Raw genomic sequence first — 23,665 nt, forward strand, 5'->3', positions numbered from 1 at the left:
ATGTACAAAAAGAAAAACTAAATCAAAACTCTTTAAATCCAAATTTCAGCTTAATTTGCAAACCCAGTGCCTCCAATCTGGATACGCATGTAGAAACAGTCTGAAGACAAAATCACAAAACATTATTATTGGGATTGTTTTACAGTAAAGTAGCCAAAATAATTCACTTTTTACAAAATATTTCAGGAAATCAAAACAAACTGCTTTTTTCAGAATGTAGTTTGAATAAAATATTTATTTTCAATAAATACCAAAGAAGAAAAAGCTAAAAAAAAAAGAGACTTTGTTCTCACTATTTCAACAACAAGACATCTCATATTACAGATATTTTACTCAGACATGAACAAAATGAAGCAGGACGTAAAGTTTGACTTTGATAAATATTCACCAGTCTATGATTTTACAGCCATAAAACTGTTTAAAAGATTCAGATTTACATTAAGTCCTTTAAAAATTCACAGACTGAAATTCTTAGGAAAAAACTAAAAATGTTGTTCTGGCTCCACAGCAGCAGGAAGAAGACGTCATTTTCAGATTCCTTCAGCGGGATCGAATGTTTCGCTTTGCGTTTCCGTTTCTGCTGAGTCAGCGTCTCTGGCCGCACGTCAACAGGTGAGGCAGGAAGTACGACGCCGAGCCGTCGTCTGGCAGGAGCTCCAGGAACTCTGCCGGGCTCGTCTCCATGGCAACCACCACCAGCGTCTCTGTCGGCATGGAGACCAGAGTCGATAAGCGTTTTGTGTCAATGAGGCAGAATATAACAGACTCTATTAGGCTCTTGTTCTTTAAAGTCGTAATATTATGAGGACAGAGTCCAACATGAACAGGATGAAGAATATTTACCAGACGAAAATTGTAAGATTACGAGAAGCGAACGAGAAGCGAAGCTTAGATTCACAGAGATCAAACAGCAAGTCGCACAAAGTCCTGCTGCCGATAATAATTTGATGCTGATGTGTGAAAACATTAAGAACAAAAAGCAGATACCAAGTAAAACTTCACGACACGTTCAGCGTCCCTCATTTTGACGCAACTTTGAGTACAAATTCTCATAAAATTAACCGGTTTATTATCGCTTCTCGTATAATTCTGACTTTATCCTTACAGCTACATTTGTGTAAAAAAAGTTATTATGCTCCTAATACTTTGATGTAAGCAAAGTGACTGTAGATGGAAAATGCAGATGAAACCAGATATTTACATACGCAAACTTTTTTTTTCTCGCAAAGTCGGACCAAACTTCTTGTTTAGCTTAGTTACAATTACCAAAATCATTTCTGTTTGCTAAACGCCAGAAATTGCGGCAAGGACGCTTTTTAAAAAAACTTTCCTCAAATTCAAAAGTTTACAAACATTTGTCCAGTATTTTTAAAATGTTCGTTTTTCCACTCAGTGTGCTGAGAATCCAGAAATTTTATTCAAATAAGAGTAAAAATACTTCATAATAAAATTACTCAGGTTAAGAAGTGCACTGTAGTAAAAAATACTACCAACAGTACACTTCTCAAAAAGTTACTGAAGTAAATGTAACCAGTTACTACCCAAGTGAATATTACAAATTGAGCTGATAAAATGAAGTGGAACTTTGTTTTAAGACTCAAAATAATAAAATCAGCGGCAGCTCATGTTAAACTGTTTTGATAATCAGCTGATAGATTTGCGTTTTTCTGCTCCAGTTGGGACATTTTCTCCACCTGTCAGAGCTCCGAGCAGGACGCCATCGTCAGCGGCCGCTCTCGTCCGGTTGCACAGCTCAGGAAGAAGCTTCTGCCACCAGAGAGCCTGGAAGAAAACATGAGAAAAAGTCAAAAAAATGTTTCAAAAAACCTAACAAACAAAATAAAGTAAATGAAGGACATGCCATGTGTTTGTCCTGTAGCTGGTGGTTGGCGTAGGCTATGATGGCCTGAGGACAGCGGTCCAACAGCCGCTCAATGCTGCTGGCATACTGCCCCCTTCTGGTGGCACAGAGGAGGTGCAGGCTGAAGCCCCACAGCGTTTCCTCCGACAGACTCTCCAACAGAGGAGCAACGTTGCCGATGGAGAGGGACGGACCGCAGAGCAACGACTGCAGGACAGAGCAGCAGGGACAGTTACATCAGTCTGACCTCATGACCCCTCCAGACAGCTACGGGAGGGGAGAAGGGCCACCAAACAAAATAGAAAATGAATTCTGACTTTAATCTCAGAATAATAACTCTGACTTTCTGAGGAAAAAAATTTGGATGGAAAAAAGTCAAAATTCGGTGGAAAGAAAGTTGGAATTTGTAGAAAGACAAGGAATTCTGAGGAAACAAGTGAGAATTGGAGAAAAATGTCAGAATAATTAAACTAAAGTCAGAATTTGTATATTAAAGTATGATTAAAGTAAGGTTTGTTTTATTCTGTTGAAAAATCTGAAAAAACTCAAGATTCTGAGAAAAAAAAAGGCTGAATTTTGAGTTCAAAGTCAAAATTCTGAGTTTAAAATTGGATTTCTGAGAAGGTCCATTTTAGTGGCTCCACTCCTCTGTTTTATCCATCCCTCTATCTCCACACCTGCAGTTTGTGCAGCGCCTCCTGGTGTTGGTAGCTGGAAGTCTGAGCTGGGTTCAGGACGGTGAGCCACGGGTAGAGGGCGCCGTAATGAGAGCAGCAGCTGATCTGAAAGCAAAACACAGAGCAGGACTGAAGTCAAACCGCCAGAGGAAAAGCTCTCAGATCCAGACGGCGGCGTAACCGTTACCAGGTCATCCGCACTTTTCAGCGACTTGTGTTTTGTTGGGGATTCGCCGGCCGTCAGTCTGTCGATGTAAACCGAAGCGAGTCGGAACAGAAGCTCCTGAATGACGGCATCCTGGGAGGACGACATGACCATCGCCTCCCAAAAGTCCAGCTGCAGGCTGCTCTCACATCCCAGCTCCTGCAAACAAAACATCAGTACCTACAGAACATCTGGCTCCACAGCGTACAGGCAGATCAGTGTACAGCGCCCCTAGAGGACATGGGGGGTATTGTTCTGATGGGTTACGCACAAAAAGAAATTAATTCCTTCACAATAATGTATTTACTAGTCAGTTCATGCGGCATGTTGAATATCGAACGTTTTTTGGCAACAATATAAAGTTTTTCCATGGTTGTTAATAAAAGCAGCTCAAACACAGACTTTCCATCAATACTGGAAGAGACAAATATGACAGAAACAGAAAGAGATGAAGAGAAAAAAAACCCAAAAAGGAACAGAGAGAGAAAGAATGAAAAAGGTAAAAAAAACAAAGAAAGAAACAACAATAGTAGCAACAAACAAAACAGAACAAAAAGACAAGAAAAATAACTGCAAAAGAAAGAAACAATGAAAGAAACAAAAAGAAAAAACAAAGGAAGAGACGAAGAAAAAGGAACAAAGAAGCAAAAATGAAAACAAAGAAAGAAAAAAGAACCTGAAAAGGAAACAAACAATGAAACAGAATAAAACAAGAAAAATAAAATAATAAAATAGGAAAAAACTAACAAAAGAAAGAAAGCAGTAAACAGAGAGAAAGAAAGAAACAGAAAAAAAAAAAACAAATAAAAAGAAATAGACAAAAAAAAAAAATCACAGAAAGAAACAAGCACATGAAACGACGCAAACAAATAAAAGTTTTTGGACTATTTTTTTATTATTTTCACGTGGCGATAACGTCATCTGGCCGTTTTGTTTGTGTCTTTTTCGTGGTTTCAGTCTAAACAGTTAAACGGCCGTTTTCATGTGAAGTCTCATCTCCACTGAACAAATCAAATAGATCAAATTTTAACCCGTTTTCTGCACCAAAGAGTTAAGAATGTAAAAACACAATTTAATTTAAATTGTCTTTTTTTATCACTCTGACTGTATGGAAAATAGATGAGGGTGTATTTATAAAATTAAATAGCAGGGGAACAGAAAAGAAAACCAAATCCCCTCAGTGTCCACCAGGGGGCTCTGCAGCAGCGACGGACCTTAAAGACGTGATCAGCGGGCTCCAGCTGCACCTTGTTGTTCTCGTGTAAAGCCACCATGGCCGCCACCAGGAGTCCAGGCTGGGAGTCAGCCAGCTGGCCGGCCAACGCCGTCGGACGCACCTGAAGGTGTTTCCCTCCTTCTCCTCCTCCTGCGTGCAGCAGCAACCTCGGCTCCTCGATGAACCCGTACACCAGCTGCATCTGAATGCACAACACAGAGTTCAACCCTATTAGAAAATAAGTCATTATTATTTTCTATATCCTGTTGAAACCTGAGATCTACAGACTTTTCCCCTCATGTCTGAAGTTACATCAGATCAAAAGTCTAAAACAACTAAAGGTTCTTGCTACGTTTTCTGACATTAAAAAAAGAAACAATTTTGGTAATTCAAAACAACTTAAAAAAAAGAAACATTTCGTCTGATTCAACTGCAGACAGTGAGAAAAAACGTGTGTATGAAGTATGACACACCTCAGGGTGTCGCTCCATCAGCTCTGTGTACTGCGCCCTGTTGCCCAGGCGCAGCATCATGGTCGCCATGGTGATTGTCAGAGGCACCGACACGCCAGCCGTTTCCTCCAGATGTTGTAAAATTTGCAGCGTTGCAGCCGGGTCCACGTTCATCATGCACGGGCTGGCGCACACGCTGACCAGCATCGAGGGCTCTGATTGGCTGAAAATTCTAGTGACCTCATCTGCGTCCTCCTGATTTCACACAAAGACAGAAAAACTCAGTTTTAGATATTTTTTTTGTTTGCCTTCATCCTTTTATGAGCTTAAAGGTAATCAATTATCCTTCTTGAACTGGTTAGGATCGGTCTATGGGCTAAACAAAACATGTTTGCACAAAATCATTCTTAGACAATGACATTTTAGTCAGTTTTGTCTTTGAAAAGCAGAAGTGGAGCCTCCTGCACAACCAACAAGAATGCAGTAAGTGGTTTCCGGATGGTAAGTCAACAGCAAAATTCTTGTATTATCCAGCAGCCATTGTACAAAGCATATAGCGGTAAAACCAGCTGACCAAATGGGCTAATACTGTGCTCTGGTTGCTAGGTGATGGGCGGAATTCCGCTGGGGTTGCTAAGTAACTGGCAGGGCTTCACCGGGTTGCTAGGTGAGGGGTAGTGTCTGCTGATGTTACATTCAGAAGGTTTTTGAAACAGCCCATTTTCCAGACACAAAAAAACATTAAATTTATAATGGATAATTTTTTTCACACTTGGGTTATTTTTAGTAGCTGTTGATACCAGGAGTGGAAATTGAAATTTTTTTACCGGCCACTCAGACATTTCACCAGCCACTGTTTTTTTTTTCTTTTGATTACAAACCCCACAAGTACAAGCAAATTATAGCAAATGCATGATTTATTCTTAACTCTATAAAAACCAATTTATTGACAATAAGTTTACCATGCAGATGTACATGTACAGAATAATTTAACATAAAGCATGGGCACCTTAAACAGGGCTGTAGTGCAATAAGTTAATTTGAAGTAATTACTAACAGCAAACTTTAACTACACAACCCCAACATTCTTGCAATCATATGTTGAATATTTCCAAATATTGGCAACAACTCTCCCTGATAGTATTTATTAAAGATGTGTCTGGTCATTTTAAAAAAAATTTTAATTGTATCAATAGCTGTTTTCTAACTGTTTTATTTGTTTTCCCTTACTTATTACAATTATTACTAAAATATCTCAGAATGTGTTCATTATTAATTCCACGGACCATCATCATCATCATCATTCTTGTGTTACTCCAGAGTTTTTCTGACTACCTGGAGCTTAGTGTTAGCTTAGCTTCCCCCTCACACACACCTGCCTTCCTGCCTGCATTAAACTTTTTTTATCATAATAAAACTTACTTCTTCTTACCAGGCAGCAGCAGCTAAACTGAACTTTTCCTCAATCTGTCCCTGGTCACGTCTCTCATCATCATCATCATCCACCGATGACAATAAAGCCCCTGAATCGCTAATTTTCTCTCCTCGTCCGCTACTGAATCTCCTCCAACGGTCAAAGTTAGTGTGGTAATTAACATATCGGTTAGTTTGACACATTTTTCTGAGTGGGCTTATGCACATTCTTTCTGACCCGCCCCGTCTCGTATCCGCTCACTTTCTCGCACTCTGGTTAGCAGCTAACCATTACCTGAAATGGCGCTATTTATAAACTTAGAAGGGAGGGGCGGGCCAAGGAGGACTGAGGGATTTCATTGGATAATCCCAGTGTCCATCAATAAAATCAACCAATGGGCTGTCGCGGTCGATAAAAATGAGATTTAATATAATTTTTTTTGTTAAATTATGATAGCTTGGGGCCGCCAGATATGGACAGTAAATGCATCATTCTGGACTCAAGACAGTCAGTCCAAATTGAATGCAGGTTTTATTTTTCCTGTTCAAATTGTCAACCTACCACAGTGCATTGCTCCAATTTACACACCACCTCATACCTTTACCTGCATTTGGCCAGTGGCAGGTGCTAATGTCCACCCCTGGTTGAGACCCAAATGGAAGTACAAAATGTGAATTTTGCATAACAGATCCCTTTTAAAAAAATAAATAATTCGGCAAATTCAAAGTGAGACATGACAGACACACTAATAGATGTAATGTTTGTCATTAAAATTCAGAGAGAATTTAAGGTTTCACACCTGACTGAGGCTCTGGTCCGTTTCCTCTAACAGGTAGTTCTTCAGATAAAAGAGGAAACCGGGTCCATAGGAGTGAGGGCTGCCTGGGAGTGGACGGTTTCTGGACATGACCTCGGTGACCGACAGACCGGACATCCTGTAGTACGGCAAAGCCAGGTGGCAATCCTTCTGACTGCCCCTAACACCACACAAAACAAGAGCTGGGCTTTATTATTATTAACATTTTAAAATAAACTGACGAGCTGGAGTGTCGTCACAAAAACAAAGTTCAGGAGGAATTTAGCTGTGCCTATATTGATGTAGCAATTTAGCATTAGCTTCCACCAATTATTATGTTGGTGTAGCACCTTAGTGTTAGCAAAACTAATGCCATAGCGCTTTAGGAATAGCTCAGCAAAATTTGTAGCTAGTGGCGCCCACCACTGATTAACATGTAACCCAGGTTGTGGGGCGTGCTAACCCCCTGCGCCACCACAGCACGCCCCACGTTTGGAGGCCCTAGTCCTAGACACGGACGTCGCAGGTTCGACTCCCGGTCCTGGCGACCGCATGTCTTCCCTCCTCTCCTCACCCGCTTTCCTGTCTGCCTACTGTTGCAAAAAATACAAGCCACTAGTGCCACAAAAATTTTTCTGAGAAAAAAAACCCCATGTAACCCAGGTTGCAAATAATGTGCAGTTTAATTGATGTGCTGATTGACAGCTGATGTAATCTATAAAAATATAGAATGACAAGTTATTTTAAAAGACATGTGATGAGAGTTGAACATGAACAATTCAGTTTTAATCAGTCTGAGCAGAGCTTAGAGCGCTGGTACCTGCTGAAACTGTCTCCAAGCTGGGCGGAGTTCTGTCTGAACGCCTCCTCCAGCTCCTCCCTGTACGTCTGGGCGGCCATCTTTCTGACACCTTCGCTGGCCTGCCGCTGCTCTGACGACTCCAGCAGGGAGGAGCGGAGGAGGAGGTGGGCTTCACTGAGGAGGTGACGAAGACTCAGGCCCTGTGGGTTAGTCTCTGCGTAGCGCTGGCTGTACTCAACCTGGCACACATAAACAATCCTAAAAACTCAAAATGACCCCAACACATAAATACCTGTGCAATTATTAAAGTGTCTTCCGAGAGAACAGCTGATTCTCAGGACATGCTATTATACGTGTACATATTCATTCCAATAAATCAATAATATATATTGTGATAGATACGCACTGCATTCTGGGGGATGTAGGCAGAGGAAAGACTTTAGCTGCTCAATCTCTCACGGCCAGCTAAGCTAGGTTGGTGGAATCACTCCCACTTTGGTTACCTAGCAACAACTTGGTGAGTAAGTTTTGGTTACCTAGCAACAACTTGGTGAGTAAGCTTTGGTTACCTAGCAACAACTTGGTGAGTAAGCTTTGGTTACCTAGCAACAACTTGGTGAGTATGTTGCGCGGGAGCAGTTTAAAGTTTCTCCACTGTGCCTCATAACTTTTTAAAAATAAAAATCAATGGCATGGAGTGAAAACTGTGAATGAAACAGGAAAGGTCATACCAACAGTTTGGTAATATTTTAGATATTTAAAACAGACAACTAGTCAATAAATATTGATTGATATGAAACGTTTACATTGTGATATGTTTTCCGTCATATTGTCCAGCGCTAATTCATTTATTTATTTTAAACAACAAAAAGTAAAAACAGAAGAAAAATAATAATAAGACAAACTGACATGAATTTTTACACAATCTGTTTAAAAGGAGCAGGTAGAAGATACCTGAAGATACATCACACCAGTTAAACCCTTAAAGGATTCCCACATTAAACGACGCTTAAACCTCACATTCTGATATACAGAAACTCTTCTGTTTTTTAAAATTATTATAATACTGTGAATTCTAATCATATTTATGATGGTAATATGGTTATTTTAGAGTTTTGTTGTTACCATCTCCTGATGGAGCGTGATGGGAGGTACGGTGTCGACAACATACAGATTCCACCCGTGTCCAACAGGACTGGTTTCTTTGGGGGATGAGATGACCCACCTCCTGCTCCTGAGGTCCAAAACAGGAAACAAGGGTCAGAAACACAGAACACCATGAAAATCTGGGAAATCCTCCGCTTGCTATCCTTCCATCTGATCCCAAACATTTCCAAACAAGTGTTTCATCCCCGTATATATCCACTTGGAAACTGTCTGCAAGCTGTTTAGTGTTCATTTAAATAAAAACAAAGTATAACAACTGATGGGAAAATCAGGATCATTTCTTTAGTTTGTAAAACGATGCATACCAGATAACCAAGTCTTATGGATCTGGGCCATCCAAACTCTGAAACTGACACTTTTTATTTTTTAATTAAACAAAACATCAGAAAAAAATAATGTATCTGCGTTACAATTGAATAATTTGAATCGCGCACTTTGGAAGCAGAGGGGGGAAAAAGTCCAAATAAGGTTGGAAAAAACTCAGTTAAAATTTCCCTACAACATCACAACACACACCACTGTATTAACCAAATATAAATAAAAATCAAGGGGTTTCACTTTGCTGTACACCTAGCAGTAAAACAAACTAAAATTATCTCTGCTTGCAGAAGAAATAAACATTTCTAATTTATGTAGAAAAACATGGCAAACTTCATCTTCAGGTTATGTAAAGTGATAATTCTGTTGTGTCAAACTAAATAATAATAATTTGAACATTTGAATTTACCAGATGTAAGCAGGCAGGCAGTTTTTCCTTTTAGCTCCGCTGTTGCTACATATGGTAAAAATGGAATTAAATATTTGGCAGTCTTAAATGTATTTATCGTTTTACTGTTAATCCCTTCTCTGACTGGTTTGATGCATTAACTGGTTATAATTTACACTTAAATGATAAAAGTAAATAATTAATAAATTAAGCTGAAGAGAAACTTTTCCAAAAAAAAAAAAGAAGTAAAAACCTACTTCTAAAAATCAACAAACTGATTTACATTTTCCATAAAACCTTTGTGCAAAATTGCCAAAACTTGAGGAAATTCTGCTTTTAACAAAAAAAAAAAAAAAGCACATTTATAAATTATTTTAAGAGTACAAATCAATTTTCCCATTGTGGAAATTAAAGTTTTCATTACACATCTGGTTTTATACGAGACATGCATGAAAAACTAAAACGAGGAGAAAGTGTTCACTGTTATTGTGATCACTACTACTGCAATCACAACTAACACTTTCAGTAAGAATCTCTCTGAATCCATGCAGTTAAAAACAACAGGAGAGCAACAGAGCAGTTAGTCTACAGTTAGTCAGCATGTTAACAGGACGTAGCAGAGCATCTGTTCTATAGAGGATCTGTGTATCGGTCCAAAAACTGCATTTGGTCAAATATGTGAAGCAGGGGTGTCCAAACTTTTTATCACGTGGGTGAAAATCAAGTCAAACGTTTTCATGGTGCAAGAAAGTTTAAAAAAAATCTGGGAATTTATACGTCTGATCTTAGTTTTTTTGTTTTATTTGTTTTTATCCAAAACTTAAAAAGGATTTTTCATGATTCTTGTATCATAATAAAAGCATCTAGTTTTCAAATTGTTTTGAACTCAACTGAACAAATTTACTCTCAGTTATAAACAGGATTTGGTTCACTTTCTTTCAAAACACTAGTAATATTTAAAGGACTTATAACTTAAATAAAGCTTGATGCAGAAAAGTCTCTGGATACAGGGGGCTCTGGATATTATAAAAGCTTAGTTATAAAAAGAAGAATACTTTCTGTTGTTCTTAACATTGTCCATTGGAAGAAAAATGTTTGTATTATAAATTTAACCCTGACTAGAAATAAAAAAAATCTCCATCGGCAACAAGCTGCATGGAAGGGCCACAAACTCTGTCCAGAGGCCACAAACGGCCCCCGGGCCTCACATTGGACACCCCGAGTTTAAAAAACCATAAAGGTTGTTGCTCTGATTTATTGTTTATTTTTGTAGTTTTTGAAAAAAAATCTATTTTAAAATACATTTTCAAATATATTCATACATATTTTTAAATAAAAATATATTAACATTAGGAAATTAAAGAATCTCTTTTTAATAAAACTAATTGGGAAATTAAAGGACCACGAGAAACTCTGGTTAAATTAGTAAAAAAAAACAAAAAACAACAGAAGTCTTATTTTAGTCCAACCTTTGACTTTATGACGTTATTAGTTCTCTCACACTGGGTGCAGTTAAACTGGTTTAATCTCTAAATGGGTCTGGTTGTCTCTTTCAGGCTAAGCTGCAACTTCACACACAAATGTAAACGTATTTTTAAACTTTAATAATTAATGCACATGGAAACTGAACCAATAAAGACCAGAAGCAAAGATTCTTATATGTATATTAAATCTCAAAGAAAAAAAAGGATTTTTTCCAAAGTAAATCTTGTGATCATTGGAATATAAATATGGTCACTTAGAAAATAGGATAAGTAGCTGCTTTTCCATTAATCACAGAATTGCACAAATTTAAATTACAAGAATAAATTTGCTTAAAGGAAACAAGAATTTAGAAAAAACTCACGTTTTTTGATAAAGTTTTTGCGTCTTGGCTTGGCTGTATCAAATTTAGTTTATTTCACAAAACTGCAGTGGAAAAATTTTTTGCATCACAGGAGTCACAACATCAACAGCCGGATGTTACTACTGGCAGAAACGACGGCAAAGACGACAGGAAGTAGAAGGAAAATAAAGGTTGTTTTTGTTCCAGACAATGTACACACTTTTCAGACAGCATCGCATTGATTTTAATTACATTTCTTATGAATTCGCGAAATTGTGTTTTTTGACATTAGCTTAATATTTATGCACATGGAAACGCAGCTACTGTCTCAACATCAACAAATGGCCGTTCTCCAGTTTCTCTTAAAAACAAAGTGATTTCTTTAAAAACAACAACTGGTGTAAAGATGAGATTTTGCGTATTTTTGCAAAGCAGCTTGACCTGAAAATGACAACCAACTCTCTGGTGGGTCGGGTTTGGGGGGGCTGGCTGGTTGGGTTGGGGTTTGTCTTACAGGAAGGGGCGTGACAGGAGGTTCTCCAGAGCTGGTGTGGTTGCGGGGTCGATTCCCACCGCAAGGAAAATACCAGTCAGCAAGTTGTGCTCTTTCAAATCGCTAAAATCACAACACATACGTACAATAAAAAGATTTACAAATGCCTGTGGGGACTACTTCTGTTTAAAATGTCATGTAACAATTTAATGAGATATCTGATTTTAAAATTGGAAATATTAAATGATACCAAACCCAGACGTGTCGGTTTGGATGCAGCATGCGTGAAACCTACAGGCCCCGGCGCGGTGTGTGGCGTTCCGTTTCCTCTGGTGCGTCTGTGTCAGCAGTGGAGAGGAGGACAACATGGCGGCCGTAGACACACAGCGACCGCAGACCAATAAATAACTGCATTCTGAGCGCACACACCTCCAGGCTGCACGGTGGACAAGCCTGTAAAACACAAACATGAGTTCTTCTCACAGATGCTCACAATGTGCTCCAGAAGATATTAAGATCACAAAACAGACATTTAAGCAGGGGAGGGCACACATCTGTTAATCTGCTGGTAGTTGTGCTAATTTTTCACTTAGCACTTTTGCTAACATAAAAACGGTTTTGGGCACTTTGCTTAATTATTTTTTTTTAAACTATAAACTACTTTTTTAAACTACTTACAAAAATCAAATTAAAGTTAGTAATTTAGCATTAGCTTCCACTACATGCCTTGTTGATCTATTGTTTTAGCGTTAGCATAATGTTTATGATTAGTGGCTTAAAGTTAGCACAGCTAACCTTTTAGTTAGCGGCACTCAACGGTAAATTTAAGTAAAAAAAATTGATTCACATGGAGAACAACCCGGTATTGTTTAAAACAAAGTTAGACTTCTGTGTTTGACATCATGCAATTTGAATAGAAGTTAGCGCTTTAGCATTAGCTTCTGCTAAATACTGTATTGGTGAATTGCTTTAATGCTAGCAGAACTAAGCTCTTAGTTAGCGGTGCTTACTATTGCATTTACATGTGGGAGTTGAACAACATGAACAACTAGAGGGTGTTAAATGAGATACAAATGGATAAATATCATGAGAAAATGTCACCAACATGCCAATAACTTGCAAAGAGAAGTGTTTAAAATTACAATAAATTAAAAGATAAGGATTACATTTTGAGGAATCCCACAGTTTAAAAAACGTTTACAGAAGAGTGAATATTTTCCATAAAACCTTCAAGTAAAAGAGCCAAACATAAAGCCAGAAATACTATCAGATGTCTGCAGTATGTCTACAAAGAAAAATACCAGGAAAATTTAAAGACTGCACTACTGCTGTCACAAAAACTGATGCAAATTCACAAATGCTTGAATTTGAAACCAGATTTATACAAACATCTACATGAGTCAGCAAACTAGCCCATCAGAAGCCTGAAGATCTGTGACATCACAATCTTGGCTTTCATGAATTGTTAAAACGGATAAGAACGATAATGTTTATCAAAATGTAGAAAAAAAAGAAAAAGATTTTTTTTACATTTTGTTTAGCAAACAAAGAAATATTTTAGCTATCCGAACGCACATAAACAGTAAAGTTTTAGTCCAATTTAATGTCAGAAAGTTTTTACGGTGCATGTAAACACTTGGTGTAAAATTTCAGGGAGAATTTGAAATTTCTCCCCTCGGACTGTAGAGGTATCCCACCGTGGGAAGAGAGAAGAAGCAGAACATGCAGGCCGGTTCGTCCACAAAACAATCAAAACTGAATAATCATCATTTATTGTCTTAAATAAAGTAAATAAATGGAGTCAAACCTTCATGGTGGTGTCAATGTAGGGGTCTTCAACCCTGGCTGCTACTGCGGCACAACGCACCGTAAACGACTGCAGCGCATTCCTGCAAATCAAAACAACCATAGAATAATGGTGGAATAAGTAAAATGTTTATATTTCCTGTTGAAAATTCAGGGCTTGAAACGCACCTGGTTATGACGTGCAACAGGTGATCTGTGAGCACCGCCTGCAGCACCTTCTCTGGATACTGATAGGTGGAGAGGAGCTCAACGCCGCCCCTCAGACTGTAGAGGTATCCCGCCGTGGGAAGAGAGAAGAAGCAGAACATGCAGGCCGGTTGGTCCACAGACGCCGACTGCTTACCTGGAGACAGAGAAATTAATTTAAAAAATAAACATTTATTCACCTGGTGGGCGGGGCTATCAGTCAAACCTCTCCAACAGGAGAGCAGAAGAGGACAGCAGTTGATTTTTTGACCTTAGCTGATGAAGATAAGATCGGCTTCACACCAAGTATCAGCTGATCGCTGATCTCCCAAAATTTATGAAATCGGCGCACCCCTAATTTGAATGCTTATGTTAAATGGCCGATTAAGCTGAGCAGGAAGTTTTTAAAGACGGTGAAATGGGGCTGTCATGGCGCTGGTACTTACTGGTGGACATGGGGTGGAGCTGCAGCGAGTGGAGCTGAATCTCCTCCACACTGCAGCCTTGAAAGAACTCTGGAGTAAAACGCCTGCAGAAGAAAAACGTCCAGGTCACTATCCTGAAACATCATCACAATGCCATGTTGCTCAAACAGCAGAAAAGCACCTGAAAAGAAGGTAGGAGAGCGTGTAGCGCCTCCGGTCCTCCAGTCCGGTCTGCTCCACGCTGACGGGGACGTCGCAGGCTCTGGCTCGGTCCCCCAGCAGCTCCTGGTGCTTCGGAACCAGCAGGAAGTCGCTCTGCTCTTCTGGATCATCTTCTAAACACACAAACACAGAATCCATCAGGGCTGGAAGAAACGGCTGAAAAACGCATCGCCAAATAAGCATTTCATATCGATAGTCATCGATCAGTTGTCTTAAATATCTGCCAAACCGGCGACCTGACCTTTCCTCTTTTATCCACAGTTTTCTTATCCTACATTTAGACGCCAGCAGAGCATCTAGAAATGAAACGCTGTCGATGTGAGGTTTGTTTTTACCGCTTTTAAAGGAATCTGATGGCTCTTCTACGCCTGTGGCCTCGGCCGTCGCTTCCAGTTTCAGAACCAGAACTTCAAGCTCGGCCTGGACTGCCACATAACCTCCACACAGCGCCACCTAGAGGGGAAAGCAAACAAAGCTTTAATATTTTCAATGTTTGCAACAATAAGGCAAAACAAACTGAGTCAAGGTAAGAATTTACATGCTAATTTTGTACATCTTAAATTCATAGATTACAATAAATCAGAGCATTTAATTTAATTATAGTACAAATCTTGAGGAGTTAGTCTTATGAAATTTAGCATCCACCATAAATACGTCTGTGACTCACTGTAAATTAAATGATTTATTAAAAAAAGGCTTAATAATCTGTGATGGTTCTCTATTAAAGTATTTTTAATTTAGTCTCTGATGAAACTTGTAATAAAAACATTGGTAAAATACATTTTATTTTTACCATAAGAAATTTCTTATGTTTATTAAAGCATGATTAACATAATAATTTAGAATTTTTAAAGCTTTTGGGGTTCAAATAATGCAGACAAATAAAATTAAATAAACATTTTAAAGTTCCCAAATGCTAGTCCATTATTAGACAAAATAAATAAAAATAACAATCTAAATAAATCCTCCATTTTCCCAAAACGCATTTTTATTCTTAATCTCAGATTTTAAAATGTGGTTCCTTTTATTTATGTACAATATTTTATGTAGTACCCAAACAGAAATAATATAAATATCTATTTACTGAAATATGTAATATATAGAGATATAAATTAAAATACATATTAAAAACTGAGTAAAACTGAGCAACAACTCAAAACTATTAAAACTGGAATATAAAATTAATATTAGAAAATATATAAATTTTTATATAAGTCATAAAAAAAGAGAGTTAAAGAACCTGTTTAGGAGTGATTTTGGAGAGATGCAGGATGACCGAACGTTCAAAGTCCAACACAGAAAGTTCCTGATTCTGACTAGAAGTTTGACCTGAAAGGACAACATACAAAAATTAATAAATAAAAATAAAACAAAAAAATCAGCTGAGCCACAGCAGCAAACAGACAAAATGCAAGTTTTAAAATAATTTAGATTAATTTCCTCACAATGTCTCAAAGAGCTCAAGCTTTAAACATGTTTGTCAATCGTTTAATTTCTTGATTCATTTATGAATTTATAACAACTCTGATGAAGTAAGACGTGCTCTTCAGTGTCTTCAGGTTTTAAAATGTATAAAACAAAACGTTAAATTACCTGGACTCCGACTGCAGCTCTGCTCTGAGTTGGACCAGGAGCTCTGGAGGTTCTGCTGGTTCTGCTGGGATTAACAGACAGAATATTTTAAATTATTCCAAAATAATTTGGCTCAAACAGATTTACTGGCTCAATGAACCTGTTTGAGCCAAGGAACAAGTTAAACAGGAATCCTGAAAGACAAAAAACATCGGACAGACATTTGACTCAAATGAACTTTTGCAAGTATGGAGACGTAAAACACGGGTGTCCAAAGTGTGGGCCAGGGGCCATTTGTGGCCCTTATGTTATGTTTTATGGTACAAATTTGACCCTTTAGTGGGCACTTTGTAATTTTTTAGCATGAGAATTTAAATTACAAATTTAATTCTAGTTTTTCTTTAATGGAAAGTGTGAGCCACAAAGTATTTTATTTCAATAGTCACGTTTTCTTTGGATTTTAAGTTCTTAGTAAGAAGTCCAGAAAACATTCAGTGAATAGCACAACGGTTTTTAGAAGAAAGTTCTTCTTTTGTTGCCGGGAATAGATTAAAAGATTTTCTACACCAAATAAACTAAAAGAAATTACCCAAAACTGTCTGCTGCCTTTTACTAAGAGAAAGAATTTCCACTTTGTTTTATTAAAATATTGCAAACGATTAGGGTCACAGGGAAAAATAGAACTCTGATTTTAAAGTCAAAATTTAGAGAAAAGTTCAAATTCAGAGATTAAAGTTAGAATTTAGAGAAAAGTTGGAATTTCATGAAAAAAAGTCACAAATCTGAGAAAAAAAAAATTGAATTCTGAGAAGAAAAAAAAATTCAGAGATTAAATTCAGAAAAAAAGTAAGATTTTCCTCAATGTTTCTTTTCATGGCTCTAATATTTTCTGTACTGAGCAAATTAAACAAAAAAAAAAAAAAAAAAAGAAAATAATTTTGCGTTTTAAGTTGTAAAAACAGTAAGGAGCATTTTCCACTTTGGGATTCTGGCCCATGTTGCAACACATCTGGACACCACTGACCTAACCACACCATCCAACTGTGGTCAGGATTGTTACCAGGTTCTGCTGGGTGTGTCTCCTCAAAGCGAAAAGAACCAGCGTGTTCTCGCAGCCCACCAGGAGGTCTCCAGTCACCGCGCAGCATGCCAGGGACACGGGATGCTCCGACAGCGGGATCTCAATGATCTCCATCTGCACTCCGCCCCAGACAGACGCGCCGCGAAGCAAGTGGCCCAATAAACGCACCCCAACACGCGACTTCTCCTCCGCCTGAACAGAAAGCAAGAACCGTCGCACCAAACCAGGCTGAGCATCTTACAGAAGCCAAAAGAGAGATGACTGTCAGCACCTGAATGCACCACGTGGAATTAAACAACAAGCACCTGAATGCACCACATTGCATTAAACAAAAATATGTATCTGATTATTTAAAAAACTGCAATGCATGTGCTTTTGTAGAATAAGATTTTAATGTGATATAATACATTTAATTTACCACTCAAAAACAGAAGTTCAGAATTTATAATAAAGTTTTAAAATGGCAAACGGTAAGGTGTATTTTTAATAACGGGTCATTTCCCAGTTCAGTTTACACCAAAAAGGTAAACGTTATGTTCAAATATTAAACTATTTAAGAAAAAAATAAGCAGCGTACCTGGTGCCGCCAGTTTGTGTAAACTCTCAGATAGGTGGCGCTGTTTTTTTCCTCTATGGTTACCAAGTAGTCTCCTGAAAGAGGCAATCAGAGCATTATGATTAATAATTCTGTCATTTGGCATTTTCCAACCAACTGCTTTGGAAAAACACTGGGGGAGAAAAAAGAAAGATGGCTGCCTAAAGAAGGAATGGAGAGGTTCTATCATGTCTTCAAAAAGTATTTTTTCACATTTATCATCTCCATGTACTCTCACTTTAACCCCTCAAACATAAAAACAAAAATAAAAACTAAGTTCTCTAATCTTGCTGTTCTCTAAAGGGGTGTGCATTATTTTCAGGGGAACGATAGAAGAGAAGAGCAAGTGTCCGTACCGATGGAGCTGTGCTGGATCCTCCTCACTGTGCCCATGCTAGCAAAGCGGCATATGAGAGGGCAGCCCTCCGTTTCCAAATTGTACACCTCCACCTGGGTCCAGTTAAAACACAGATATTTACATCTTTTACAAATACTTACAGTCAGATAAAGCATCACTCTCAAGAGCAGCTAGGTAGCTAGCTAGCAACATCGCGCTAGCTAGCTACTTAGCTAGCATATTCGAGCTAGCTAGCTAAATATACTTTATTAATCCCGCCATGGTGGAAATTTATGTATCAGAACTACGACATTATACTAGGGTGGTGTAAAGTTCAGCCAAAAAAGTAAACATTTTCACAATAATCTCAAAAATATTCTAGGAAAAACGAGAACATTTCTGAGCTCCAAAAGTAAAACAAAATTTGCAGGAAAAATTCAGAAGGTTAGACTTATCAAACTCAGAAAATTTTCTGAGCCCCCCCCATTAAATTTCTAAATTTCATTTTTTGGTGGAAATGTACTCCTCCATTTTTTTCTGTCTACAATGGCCCAAATACTCCATCATGCACAACATCAAATTACCATTTACAATAAACAACTCAAAAAACATAAAATGTAAAAATACCACCACATATAATTTTTTTTAAAGAACCTGTGATATTGCACCTAATAAAATAATGTTTAAGGAATAACTTGTATATTTATTCACTTATGAACAGAATGTTTTGTTCCAACACACCGTCACAAATAAAGCAGGATAAACATGAGGAATATTTTAAGCACACCTTGCATCCTCCTGTTGTCACAACAAACAGCGCTCCGCCTCCACAGCACACGAGTCCAGGCTCCTGCTCCACCTGAGCAAAACATGTTGAAGAACTGTTGTTTTTTTTTTGGTTTGTTTTTGTTATTTAATCTGGCTCAGCATCAGTTCATTTACCTGTACAATCTGCTGTGAAGTGAAAGGATGGCAGTTGTAGACATGCACCATGTTTGCTCCTAATTTGAAGATGTAAATTTAAATACAAACTTTTGTTCTTTCCACTCTGGTTAAATTATTCTTCTGCAGACTTCATCCATTAGAAAACTGTTGGAAAATAATCAATAGGATTTTTTTAGTCAGAATTGAAAATCTCGTCATAGTTACTGATCAGATTCAGAACTGCTATAGACATATTGAAGAAACCAGACAGCAAAAATGCTTTTTTTTTTAATGGTGCAAATTCTGAAAAGAAAATCAGATGGAGGTTAGGTTGTTTTGCTGCATAAATCATTTTCTGTTGGAGGTAAAACTACTACCTCAATGGAAGACCCTGCAACACAGTTAATTTCTCTTTTGTTTAAATAGAAATATTAAAATCAGGAAAAAAAAATCAATAATAATTTACATAATATGGCAAAGCTTCTAAAATAATAAAAAACAAACGGAATTAATGTTTCACTAAACCAAAATTGTACATAAAGAAATATCTTTATAATGTACAATTATACATTACAATGTATAATTGTACACCTCCACCTGGGTTTATAAGGTTTTAGAACTGGACTTAATTTAGATGTAAAAATAACAAAAAGGACTAAAATGACAATCCTGTGTAGAGTTTTCCAAATGGAACAAAACTGTACAACTCTGAAATTGTGTTTTCAGTCTGTATTTACGATTTTGAACGAGGAAAATGCAATGCAAAAATAGGAAGAAAACTCCAATTTCCCAAGTTATAAAAACATAACCAGTGATCTGAGCTTATATTACTATAATAAAAAATTAAATCCTCAATATCATTTACATCATTGTAGAATAAATTTAGTCCAGACTTTTCATCATTGTTATTATTGCCATATCGAAACTAAACGAAACGTGAAGAGTTTCTCGGCGTTAAAACTAAAATCTACTTCACCTTATTGGCTGTAGAAGCTGAATGTTGAAACAAAGCAGCGGTTGTCCTGCAGGATGTCCTCTTCCCTTACTAATCGATATCACATGCTGAGGTCTTGTGAGCAGCAGCAGCAGCTCTGGTTCTTTAAAATAAGTCCAAACAATTAGTTACAACACCACTTTAGTCCCATTCCGGTTTTAAATAATGCTTTACATACAATAAAAGTCATAGTAGCAAAGTAAAGTAGTTACGTTATTTTTACGACATAAGCTTTTTCTCTCTTCCTCATTGAGCGACTGCTGCAGTTTATTGATTTCATGCGAAACAGGAAGAGAGCTGTCCATAACAACGGAGAGCCCGCCCTCTCTGATTCTGATTGGCTCTTCAGGCTGATAGTTTCCTTTGATTGGTTACACAACAAGTTGATCAGTCTCGAAAGTTTTTTTTTTTAACTATTTAACGACCAAAGTAAGTTTTATGTTATTTGGTTGTTTATTAAAAATATGTCATTTGTATATTTAGAATTTCTTAGTCTTTCAGTTTTTTTTGTAAACAATCTTCAGCTTGCTTTGCTTTTGTTATTGTTCCGATGTAATCAGAATATTGTTACTAGAAGTTGCCTATTTTGCCCAGTTCTATTGTACATTAATTGCATAACCTACTATAAGAATTCACTTTAAGACTTTGATGTTGAAAAACATTTGATTTGTTTTTGCCTGATTTGGTTATTTTCTAATTATCACTCTGTCAGTTTAGTCTTTAAAAATTTTGTGTCTGATTACATCATTTAAAAATTATATTATACTGACTCAACAGTTATTCATTGTACTTTGCCATTTTACCAAATATTCACCAACTTTTGCCTGAGTACAGGCATGCTGGATTTTTTTTAATGTTTGTTTTATTTTATGCAATCATGTTGAAGTAGGACAAGTCTTCTGTCACACTTGTTGATTTCTTTTTAACAAATAAAACTAACAGGTGACAACGACTTAAAAGGAGAAATGAAACCAGTAATTCGGAACATTGTTCTAACTTTAAATACCACAAGGGGGCAGCAGTTGAGCAAAATAAAAAAGCCTTAATGACATGCATTCTGCCAGATGTGGACTTGTGTACAAATGAAAATGAATGTTTTACCTGTTTTAAATTACTTGCGTGGCTCAATAATTTGATTGCAAGAGCTTTATTTTGTAGCTTTTCTGGGGATGGAAATTAATTTGATCAATGTAGATACATGTGAAAGCAACCCTTGGCTGTAGGTTCAGTGTAAAATTTTACTTATTTTGATTTAAAGTCAAGAAACTCTAATTTGTTGTGAACTGGATTGTATCTGTCTCTTCAGCTGCAGGAAAAATAGCAATGCATTTGTAAACCATAATTTAATTAAGTCACTTTAGTGTTAAAATATTCACTGTCAGGATGGAACATCTTACTCTGCATTTCCTTAACAATGTAGTTTGTTTTTTTCTTTTTTTAGATTTAAAAGCACAGAAAACTACGGTTTGTTGCTACTGTTGCAAACAAACACAATTACCAAAAGTTTACGATTGGATTAATTTGCTTTAATTGTCCATACTAAACTGGCTATGTGTGAATTTATGAAACCCCTCAGCGCCCCCTGCTGGATTTGAACCATCAATAGATTAGATTTACATGAAGCAAATTTGCAAAGGGAAATTGTTGAAAGAGAAGATTTTTCGTTTTTTAAAAAAATACTGGGCTCATTAGGAAAATATGAGGTATAAGTATTAATATCTAACAGATGGCGGTAGTGCAACAATAATGGATGCAAGCTGCCATTAAAATCTAAAGAAGAGAGTAGTTGTTGCAAGCCTGGCCTTTGCCTCCTTGTGCATTTCGCTCAAAAATGCCCTCGTTTACAGCACAGTCCGGGCTTTCTCCCCTGGATTGGGATTGTCTCCGGTAGATTTTCTGCCGGGCCAATCAGCGAACAGGAAGAGAACTCGTAAACGATTACGTTAGTTTTCTGGCGCAGTTTTAGAATTGCAGTCTGCCTGTAGTTTTATTAATGATAGGGGGACGTTAACGAAGCTGTTCAGTCACATACTGAATCAACATTAACAGATCGGCTCTTCTTTCTTCACAGTTCAGGATGGTTGTTTATAGCGAAGGCAACTTCCGGTAAAGTTTTAATTGTGTCGCACGACATACGTCACGGACAAACATCGATTGGGTAAAATTTAAAAATTCAACACAGTCCACGCCTCCACGTAATAATTTCTCAGTAGTCAAACCCAAACCCTCCTACGAATTGGAAATATCTAGGACGAGGGGCTAGTTTTTACCATGCCATGTATGCATACAGAGGAAAACTATCTTATTTTGTACAAAGCACCTTTAAGTTTCACATTTCTGAGCTAAATATTTGGCTAATGTGCAAATTCACTGAGGTAAATATTCAGATCAGTGAAATAGTTAGCTTAGCTCAGATAGTTAGCTTTAGTTAACTAACTAAATAGCTTGCTAACTAAATATGTAGTTTGATAGCTAAATATTTAATATAGAGCTTACTAACTAAATATTTAGTTAGCTATTGAGCTAACTATTTAGTTAAATAACTTGATAACTAAATATTTAGCTTGAAACAGTGACTGAATCACATAGTAAATACATAATTTTGAAAAAGGAAGCATTTTTTCCCTCTTATGCAAGGCTAAAAATAACCCAAATTATTGTTAATTTTTGACTGTGTGACTTTACAAACAGTCCCCATACTCGCCCCTCCCTCCGGCATCATAAGGTAACCCCAGCCAAACGCTCTGCAAGCCAGCTTCTTTTATTGGTCTGCGCAGGCATGCAGGCAGGTTTGATGTGGGGAAACATTTATCTCCGTGCATGAGGGCAGAAACTCCCTCCTGATTGTGACAGGACGGTTCGGGTTTTGCTTCTCCCTGCAGGCTTCATCTGGGTGTCGACAGTAACTCATCCTGGTAGTCCGCTGACTGAACTTTGCAGTTGCAGCGGAGGATCCAAACCAGCAGCTCTGTAGCTCCTGCAGTCAAACCTGCAGGTCTGCAAACCGCTATCAGCCGCTGGGCGAAGCTCTCAAGGTAAGACACACTTTCATTCTGCATATGCATGTAATTTTAACAACAACAACAACAAAATATTCGAATTGCACAACATTTAAAAAACAAAATTGCCTAACATTTCCTGTATTTACTGCGTGAGGTGTTAAACTGGCTTCTGAAGCTGTTTATTTTTAAAGATAGGCATGTTTAGTCTAAAGCAATGTGGCTTTGACTTACTGTACTGTCAATTTCTTGAAAAATGATTAGCAATTAAAATATTAAGTGTCTCACTTAAGCTAATTTGATTTCGACCACTGTTCATTCAGTAAACCTTAAGGTATGCACCAATCAATACCAATAATTTAAAGTTTCTTTGAGGTTTGAGAGGTGATAGAAATGAAAAATTATCCCCATTATTTTTAATTCTGTGTTTGCAAGTCTTCCCAAAGTACCAGATATTTATGAAACACTAAACCAAACATGTTGGTGTTTAAATAACATTAAAAGAGTGTGAGTTTTTGCTTTTGTTGCATTTAATGACAGGAGGGAAACACAGATTTTTCTATATTTGACATCCAAGTCATTGATCAAAACCGATCAATAGGGAAAAACAATCTGATTCCGATCTTTGCCTAATTGGCTGTGCATCTTTAGCATCTAATCAATGCTGCTGTTGTTGTTTGCCAAGTTTCTGTGCTTATGTTTCTCTTACTTTTCTCTCATTGCTTGAGCTTCTGGATGATTTATTTAGTCAGATCTAAGTTTAGATTGGTTTCATTAATGCATAAAAAATAAATTGCTCTGTCATTGTCCAGATTGCTGAGAAAAATGGGAGCAACAGCATATTGTTGTTGGATTTATAGTCTTGTATAAATAATGATTTTGAAGAAAAAGTACAGAAGATTTAAAGAAA

At 37.3% G+C, this 23,665-nt stretch overlaps 2 protein-coding genes across 5 annotated transcripts in view; one reads left to right on the forward strand and one right to left on the reverse strand.

Annotated features, from left to right (window-relative positions):
* Window positions 1–217: 217 nt before the first annotated feature.
* On the reverse strand, window positions 218–20,076 carry hps3 (HPS3 biogenesis of lysosomal organelles complex 2 subunit 1). 4 transcript variants are annotated; one of them, XM_044129749.1, is made up of 25 exons: window positions 19,969–20,076; window positions 19,739–19,859; window positions 18,781–18,927; window positions 18,626–18,697; window positions 17,858–17,951; window positions 17,484–17,557; window positions 16,886–17,098; window positions 15,847–15,898; window positions 15,494–15,582; window positions 14,589–14,706; window positions 14,213–14,366; window positions 14,053–14,135; window positions 13,589–13,763; window positions 13,422–13,503; window positions 11,910–12,067; window positions 8,549–8,657; window positions 7,442–7,662; window positions 6,625–6,802; window positions 4,433–4,666; window positions 3,958–4,161; window positions 2,726–2,902; window positions 2,539–2,643; window positions 1,862–2,068; window positions 1,695–1,782; window positions 218–704 (listed from the first exon to the last, which is right to left on the reverse strand). In XM_044129749.1, exons 3-25 carry the CDS (start codon window positions 18,829–18,831, stop codon window positions 586–588), a joined length of 3,057 nt encoding a protein of 1,018 aa, XP_043985684.1. In that variant the 5' UTR covers window positions 18,832–18,927; window positions 19,739–19,859; window positions 19,969–20,076; the 3' UTR covers window positions 218–585. The 4 variants fall into 4 exon arrangements, with proteins under 4 accessions (XP_043985684.1, XP_043985683.1, XP_043985682.1 ...); XM_044129748.1 differs by having other exon boundaries at window positions 15,847–15,901; window positions 19,969–20,070; XM_044129747.1 differs by having other exon boundaries at window positions 15,847–15,907; window positions 19,969–20,070.
* A 2,434-nt stretch (window positions 20,077–22,510) lies between these two features.
* bcar3 (BCAR3 adaptor protein, NSP family member) overlaps window positions 22,511–23,665 on the forward strand; it is a 76,671-nt gene continuing 75,516 nt past the window's right edge. The window contains exon 1 of the mRNA XM_044130581.1: window positions 22,511–22,791. The gene's annotated coding sequence lies outside the window, so the exon portion shown is untranslated. The remainder of the gene's footprint in view (window positions 22,792–23,665) is intronic.

This window comes from Gambusia affinis, linkage group LG10 (genome assembly GCF_019740435.1).
Source record: "Gambusia affinis linkage group LG10, SWU_Gaff_1.0, whole genome shotgun sequence".
NCBI classification, from domain to species: Eukaryota; Metazoa; Chordata; class Actinopteri; order Cyprinodontiformes; family Poeciliidae; genus Gambusia; species Gambusia affinis.